This window comes from Arachis hypogaea, chromosome 10 (genome assembly GCF_003086295.3).
Source record: "Arachis hypogaea cultivar Tifrunner chromosome 10, arahy.Tifrunner.gnm2.J5K5, whole genome shotgun sequence".
Lineage (NCBI taxonomy): Eukaryota > Viridiplantae > Streptophyta > Magnoliopsida > Fabales > Fabaceae > Arachis > Arachis hypogaea.
Window position 1 is genome coordinate 1,893,417 of NC_092045.1, and position 8,710 is coordinate 1,902,126.

At 31.1% G+C, this 8,710-nt stretch overlaps 2 protein-coding genes across 2 annotated transcripts; one reads left to right on the forward strand and one right to left on the reverse strand.

The window, feature by feature from the left end:
* The first annotated feature begins 1,794 nt into the window (after positions 1 to 1,794).
* On the forward strand, positions 1,795 to 2,796 carry LOC112714515 (ethylene-response factor C3-like). The gene has a single exon (XM_025766130.3). It carries the CDS (start codon positions 1,864 to 1,866, stop codon positions 2,668 to 2,670), a length of 807 nt encoding a protein of 268 aa, XP_025621915.3. The 5' UTR covers positions 1,795 to 1,863; the 3' UTR covers positions 2,671 to 2,796.
* A 2,510-nt stretch (positions 2,797 to 5,306) lies between these two features.
* Positions 5,307 to 6,461, reverse strand: LOC112714516 (pathogenesis-related genes transcriptional activator PTI5). Its single transcript, XM_025766131.2, has one exon. It carries the CDS (start codon positions 5,853 to 5,855, stop codon positions 5,406 to 5,408), a length of 450 nt encoding a protein of 149 aa, XP_025621916.1. The 5' UTR covers positions 5,856 to 6,461; the 3' UTR covers positions 5,307 to 5,405.
* Positions 6,462 to 8,710: the final 2,249 nt, after the last annotated feature.

The window sequence follows — 8,710 nt, forward strand, 5'->3', positions numbered from 1 at the left end:
AACATTAAGTGTGTAGATGATTATCCTAATGCGAATTTAGGGATAATTTGAGAGTGGAGTAATGGTTTTTTTATTGGATAAATTCTAGAATCCATTATTCACATTATTTACAAAAGTCATTGTTTACCTAGCAAAACCCATTATCTTATACTATTATCTTGAACTTTAAACTCATTTTTTCACCTGTTTATTAAACACTACTAATTGCTATTTGTTTAAAAAAAATCCAAAACCGATAATAGTTTTAAGAAATGTGTTTGAAGTGGTTACGAAAATGGAAATATAATAACAAGGTTGATTGAAAGACGTATATATGCAGCGAGGCATTGGGATTTTGAAGTTTCAAAGCCGCAACATGTGGCGGTTCATGGAACCGAGACCGCCACGCCGCATTCGCATGCACTGCCTACCATTTTTCTTCCCTCTTAATTATCTTTAATCTGTAGCACTCTTATTTTAATGTCCCAACCGTGTGCCTTCTATTAATTAATACATCACTTATTAATCAACACCCACAAATATTCTTTGCCAACGCCAATTACTCCTTTACGCCACCGTGTATGGTGTATAGTATTTTGGCCAACCTAGCTGCCTTAATTAACCCATAACCAAATTGCATGTTTAAGACAAATAATGCTGGTCACGCCACTATTATTGATAACCTCAACTCCTCAACAATGATTAGGAAGAAATAAGAGGTGTATTCTCTTTCTTTTTAAAGACAACTAATTAATATTAATCAAGCCCAAGAATATGTGTTTTCATAATCTATATATGTGTGGCTATGCCATCAATTTCGTAAAATAAAATAAGTCATATATAATTTAGGCTGCGTTTGTTTCTAAGAAAAGATAGGACAAGACAATAGAATAGGAGAAGACATTAATGGATAAAGACACAAAATTTTATGTTTTTGTATTCTGTTTGATAATAAACTAAAATAAATTATGAAAATTTAATTTATTCTTATTTTTTTAAGTCAAAAAATTTGAGATAAAAAATATAATTATGAAAAATTAATAAGAATAATAAAAGAAAAAATAAAAAATAAGTTGTATTCTTTGTTAGTGTCTCCGTGTCCTTCCTGTAAGGATAAACACAAAATACACTAATTCAGTGTCACTAGACACATTGTCTCTGTCTATGTCTCATTTGCCAAACACGATTTTATGTCTCAATATTTCTATCTCAGTGTCTTGTCTCTGTAAACAAACACAATTTAGCTATCCCATAATTCATCCCTCATAGGCTCATACTTTTTCGCTCATACGCAACTAATTTCGTACAAATCAAAGACTACTATATGATATTAATATTATTATGATAATACTATATAGCATTGAGTCAAATAAAACCCACGGTGAAAATTAAAGCGACTAAAATTGGTTTAGCTTAATAAATTATTGCGTTTAATTTCCCTTTGGTTTGACTTAGAAAACATTAAATTATTGTAAAGTGATGATTTCCCCCTAACTCCAACAAAGTCCACGCTTGCCAGCTCTAATTTGAGACTGAAAATGCTTCTGCTTCTCATCAGTTTCGTAATCTTATAAACTTGATCTCTGAAATTGAGGGATTTATTCCAATAATCAACACGAGATAAATCCCCCCAAATGATTGAACAAGCACACAAGTCAAGGGATAAACAATAAAATAAACCTTATCTTATATTATTTTAATCTTGTATTAGTGCTGAAAATAATACTGCATTATGTATCTATAGCTGGAGATTCAATCAGTGTATTAATTAATGCACAAGCTTTCCAACTGTGTTCCAATTCACTCATCATTTATCTGATTAAAGCAAAATACAATAATAAATTAAAGCTGAGCTGTCAAATTAAAAGAGCATTCACACTTTTTATGTGTATATATATATTTACACTGTTATGTCCCTTTCTTAAAATTTTCATCAACATGGACAGTCATAGTAATGATGCAAATTCTGAAGGGATTCTTGAGAATGTATGGGCCAAAATTATCAGCAATCAAAGAGGAGCCGATCATGTGAGAACATATGGTGATGGTGATGTTGCAGCAGAACAATCATGGGAAGAACTTCCACAACTTGATGGAAGAGACAACAATAACGGTTCAGTGGGAATTCTGCAGAGGCTTCCAAGCTTAGGGAGGTGGATATCAATGGGAGCAGATTTCTGGGAAGATGTTTTAGATGGAGTTGTTAACATTACACCAAATGATGCAGCAACAACAACAAACAATAACGAACAAGATTGTAATAAGAAGGTAGAACTAGAGAAGAGGGTGATGAAAACAGAGAAAAAAGTGGTGACAAAGCACTACAGAGGAGTAAGGAGAAGGCCATGGGGGAAATATGCGGCGGAGATTCGAGATTCGTCGAAGAAAGGAGCTAGAGTTTGGCTTGGAACATTTGAGACGGCTGAAGAGGCAGCATTGGCATATGATAAAGCTGCTTTGAGGATTAGAGGGCCAAAGGCATACCTCAATTTCCCATTTGACACTGTTTCAAAAGCTATAGAATTTGATCATCATTATTGTAGTAAGAGAGGGTCATCTGTGGTGTTGAATGAGCAACCTCCAACAAAGAAGGTAGCAGGAGGGTTTCATGATCATCATGAAGAAGTAGATGTTTTTGTGTTTCAGGATTTAGGAAGTGATTACTTGGATAATTTGCTGTCTTCTTTTTAATAATGTATCAAGATGCATGGCATGGTTTAATTTGGTTGAGCAGTTACATATACATATCACCAATTTGTATATCATTTGTTGTTTTTCTTGGCTATCAACTATATATATCTAATATGATTAATTAAATGTTCAAAGTTTTGAAACTCGTCTATCCCTTTTATTTGCAGCACATGACTTTGACAAATAATAATTTGGAGAAATTAGTTCATATTCTGCGTACGAAGCAATGTTATGAAAATCAGACGGGATTAAATAGTTTGACCGATTAACTGAAAATCGATCTTTTGGTTGGTCTAATTGATTTCTAAAATTCTCTTAAAAAAACTAATAAAAAAAAGCTCAACAGGTGGTGAACCGGATGAATTGATCTAGGTTTTTGAAGGCCTGGCTCACTACTTAGAAGAAAAAGAAAAAAAGAAGAAAATCAAACGGGCTGAGACGTAAAGGCTCTCTCTCTCTGCTCTCAAAATTCACAAAACCTAAACCATATTAGGGACAACTCAGACAAGAGAAGCCCCCACCAACCACAACCATTCACCCTCTTCTCCTTGCCGTGGAACATTGCGGTCGCTCGCATTGCCCACGTTACCGTCGCGCGTCGCTCATATTGTTGGCTCTTTTCTTCGGTCTCTGGCCGTTGCTCACCTCGCCGTTGCTCACCTCTACGGTTGCGTCAACGAGGAAAGGAGGAGCCGAGGAGTGCTTACCATAGAGGTGAGCAACGACAAGGAGAGCAGAGACTGGGGACCGAAGGGAAGAGCTGACAATATGAGCGACGCGTGATGGTAAGGTGGGCAATGCGAGCGAGTGCGATGTTCCACAGCGAGGATAAGAGGGTGAGTGGTAGCTGTTGGTGGGGGCTTCTCTTGTCTGAGTTGTCCTGATAGAGTTTAGGTTTTGTGAACTGTGAGAGTGAGAGAGAGCCTTTGCATCTGCCCATTTGATTTTCTTTTCTGTTTTGTTTTTTCTCTAGATAGTGAAACGGACCTTCAAAAAACAGACCAATTCATCCAATTCACCACTTGTTGAGCTTTTTTTTATTGGGCTTTTAAAAATAATTTTAGAGATCAATTAGACCGACCAAAAGATTGGTTTTTAATTAATCGGTCGAATCATTTAATTCGGTCCAATTTTCATAACCTTACTTCATGCACAGAATATGAACTAATTTCTCCAAATTATTATTTGTCAAAGTCATGTGTTAGCAAATAAAAGGGATAGAAGAAAGCAATAGAGTTTAAAAAATTTGAACATTTAATTAGATAAAAAGGAGCCACTAAAATAAAGATTCTTAAAAAATATTTTTTAAAAGATATTTTTAATAATTAAAATTTAATATATATAATCAATTAAATTGTGTTATTTTTGTCAAAATTAGATTAGACAAATTGATTTGGTTGAAAAATTAATAAACCAAACTTTGAACCAATTTAAATTAATATTTTTTATAGAAAATGACTATAATAACTCGATTATAGAAAATGACTAAAATATTTCTATTATATATATATATATAATAAGAGTATTTTAATCATTTTTTATAATAGAAATATTATAATTATTTTTATAAAAAAATATTAATTTAGACCGATTCAAAATATAATTTATTAATTTTTTTTTGTCAAATCAATTTATCTGATCTAATTTTGATAAAAATAACATAGTTTAATTAATTATATGTATTGAATTTTAATTACTTAAAATATCTTTTAAAAAAAGACGTTTTTAAACATTTTTATCTGAATGAATCCCTTATTAGTAATCCTTTTATTATATATACTTTCCATAAATGTAATCAATCTGTTCATACCAATAATATGCATATAGAAGATATAGGAAAAAGTGAAAAACTCTTTGGGACCATTAATTTTTTGTATTTTTTGTTATTATTTAATTAATATAAATATTAAATTTTTTATAATAAATAAATTTTATTAATTTATGTGTGTAAATCTGAAAAACATAAATACAAACTATAATAATTTATATGTGTAAATTCTGATAAATATAAGTATAAATGATATATTTATTAAGTACAACATTTTTGTAAATATAAGTACAAATTATTATTGATTAAGTACTGGTTATGTATAGATATAGCTGTTTGACGCGCGCACCCACAGATATATATATATATATATATATATATATATATATATATATATATATATATATATATATATATATTTCAACAATCTAATATATATGGAGTAGCTTTTTAATTGTTTTGTTTTTGTTGAACATGGCCATTATATTATCTCTGCTCTGCTTTCTTAGCCATGTATATAGACATTTTTTAAGATGATATTAATTCACTTTGATCTCCACTGGGCAGTTGAATAGAAATTTTAGTTAATGTGCAACACAAATTGTTTTTTAGCTGAATTCTTATCTTTGGACATCAAATTGTGGCATTGACTTCTGGCTTTGTATTCAAAACAGGGTTCCCGTTTCCCTTAGCTCTTTCAATAATCACTAGTGTAATTTTTAAAAAACTTGAATACTTTTTCTAATTCATATAATATTTGAAACTTCAAGCTTGAAATTAGTCTTTAACAAATCTTTTTGATGAACACTAAATAAATTTGTGAATGTAATTATTGAGTGCTTTGATGTAAACAAAATAGTAATAGATATGAAAGATGAATGAGAGAATTTTGATTGATTATATATAATTAAATACAGAAAATTAAAGTAAAAGAGAGAAGAAAGAAAGAGAAAGATTTGAAGAGAGTCTAAGTATGAGTGGAAGTAGAAGCAGTGGCAGAAGCAGCTGCAACAACCTCAGCAGGGAAATTCAACAAGGCCTTGGAACCTCTCATCTTGAAAGCAGCTCTATCATAAGCCATGGCAGCTTCTTCCGCTGTTTGAAACGTCCCAAGCCATATCCTTGCTCCCTGTCTCGCCGAGTCTCTTATCTCCGCCGCATACTTCCCCCAAGGCCGCCTCCTCACCCCTCTGTAGTGCTTCTTCGCTATGTTCTTCTTTGCTTCCATGCCACGCCGTTGCTGTCCGCTACTCATCATCATGAACGAAGCCGCTTCATGCTGCTGCTGCTGATGGTTATTACTAGCCTCGTTCAGGACTTGGTATATAACCATGTCCTGAGAGTCATTCTCATTTAAAGGTAGCTCTGTTTGGGATTGGGAAGCTATAACCATGCCTTCTTCTTCGATCTTATTCATCTGTTTCTTTTCAAGAACTTGCCTTGCCAATGCCTATGGACTTTGCATATATTCTCTTTGGGGGAATGCGAGGGAAAGCATGTCCCACATCGAATATTTTGTCCCGAGGAAAGAAGATTATTTTGAACCATTGACTTGACTTTTCTCTTATTATTTTATCATTGCCACTACTTTTCCTGCTATTTACAATATTGCCCTTATTATAAATTTATAATCAACTCCCGGATAACCAGTCCATATTCTTGCGTTGTTAATAACTAGAGCTGATATTTCAAAATATCGTGTAATGAACTAATAATCGAAAAAAGCCAATGGACTATTTGTACAATATGTACAATAAATTATTGAGTTACAAAATAAATATCATCCATACTATCTAGAATAATCATGTGTATAATGGACTATTGAATTGATCTTTCGAATCTAGAGTTCTAATACCATGTCATGATATACTCATTCTAAAAATTCTATCCGATAAAAAAAATAACACTAATAGTTATATCTCTAATACTTTCTAAATTTTTATTGTATATATTGTACAAATATTTCATTAATTCCATTCTTTTCTCTCCATTATTAGTGATTGGGTTGTGGAATTTTAGATGTGGGTCCAAATTGGATCACAAGTTCACAACCTTGTTGAAGCCAATAACAGAGTAACACACAATGTAAGGAGGATCCGTCGCAAACTTGTATGATTTAATGATTAGACAAGAAGGGTGTTACTTTCCTAGTATTAGGGTTTGGCTGTGCCACCATAGGTGGAACTTAGCTTGGAAGTGATACAAATTGATAACAAGGGAACACAACAGACGTGGATAACGGGGACAAAGAGGAAAGTGACACTCATGGTAGTAATGCATATATATTCCAAGCGTCACATCTATCTGTTAAGAATAATATTTTTAAATAGTTTATAAATATAAAATATTTTTATTTTATGAATTAATTTTAATTCTAGTAATTAATATATTTAATATTATAAAAATTTATAAATTTTCGACACATAAAATCATATTTCTAATAGAAATGTGTATTATTATTATTATTATTGAATTTATTTTTTTTAGAGTGATTAATTTTTTATTTTATTTTAGAGAATATTAGTCCATTATTATTAGGTGGGAAAAACATGAGAAGGTGTAAATTGCCTATCTCATGAGTCATGATTGGGAAAGAAAATGCTATCATCCATGCCACATACCTTATTATAATTAGAAAAGGAATTTGAGAAGCAAACAATTTTGAATAAAATGGCATATGGAAAGACTTTAGTCCCCGCAAACATCAAACACATTCACAACTTTTCCATCTTGCACATGAATGCATGATATTCTAAGACTTAATATCACAATCACTAGAAGGTCCTAAAACTTCAGTTTTATCGTGTCTTTTATTAATTCAAAGTGTTAACTAATATAAATATAAAAAATATATTTTCAAGTATATGCATAATTGTTTTATACCAAGAATACATGGAAAATTAAGTTCATGAAATTGAGAGTTGGGGTAGATTTGTAATTCTATGGAAATTCCGGTGGCAAATGCCAGAAGACATCACAGCTCAACAATTGCTGGGCCATTCTTATTTAGTTAGTGACGTCATGAATGCCATCACAGATCAAAGGTTCCTCGTGCGATGACGTAATCGATTGGCAATATTGCAAGACTTTCCAATATGTGACGTCATCATCCGACGAGACCGGGTGTTTAGTAAATTTGGAGGGCCCACACAGTTACTAGAAGTCTTATTTCAGTCTTCGTTTAAAACTTTTCTTAGTAAACCACTTTCATATTTTTTCTTTTAGCATTTTATAATAGTGAAAATTCAGGTGGTGAAGTCGATTTTATATAAAATTAATATTTTAAAATTATTAGATAAAAATTTAGTCAAATTAATTAAATTATTTAATAATTTTTAGTATTAATTTTACATAAAGTAAATTGTACATAAATTTTCATCTTTTATAATTGTCTAACTTTTATTAAACTCTTTTATTTATTACATCTTATTTTATTGCGAAGGAAAGAAGGTTTTAATACGTAAAATGTATCCAAAATGTTAAACTTTTATATTTTTTATTTCTTTAACTATTGTTTTTGGAATTAAAATCTAAAAAACAAAATTAGAGGCATCAATTAATTTAATATTAAATGTTTTATTTTAGAAGAGAACAAATAAAAGTTGAGGACTAAATACTAATGACATGCCATGTTTGAAGAATAGAATTATAGAAAGCCAAATAGTATCTAGTGGGTTGCCACGATAGCATCACGTGTTTTGAAATTTTGACCAGCGAAAATAAATATTTCACGATGAACACCTTTTATATATGTTGTTAGAGGATACGTAGTTACGTACGATCAAAATTATTAATGTAAGTTACGGTAAATTATGTAGTTTTAGTAATGTTTTAATATTATAAATAAAATTGAATTTTTTTATAATATAATCTTAATTTTAATAATATTAAAATTACTGTTGAGTGTTTTTAGAGCAGTGTGTAGAAACTAGAAAGAGGAAGACAAATCCAAGTTTGGCATTGAATAGCCTATGATCAATAATCAATAATCATAATAATTTTCCAGTCTATCTTCTCCATTTGAATAATATAATGACTGAAAAAGCATCCAAAGTTGAATTCGAAAGTCCTTCAAAGTTTGACGTGGAAAAATCCGTGTGCTATTTTATGCTTTTGATATGGAAATGGGAGAGTGGTTCGTTTATTGAGCTAAAGTGTTTTACCTTCCTAATTAATTGCTTATATATATAACTAATTAATAACATACGGATATAATATGTGTATGGATTTTAATGTGTCAATCATAATCGGAACACAGTCAATTAGAGATCG

Bases quoted from the DNA above. Each gene is read 5' to 3' on its own strand.
- LOC112714515 (XM_025766130.3), top strand. From the start codon at position 1,864: ATGTGTATATATATATTTACACTGTTATGTCCCTTTCTTAAAATTTTC.
- LOC112714516 (XM_025766131.2), bottom strand. From the start codon at position 5,855: ATGAATAAGATCGAAGAAGAAGGCATGGTTATAGCTTCCCAATCCCAA.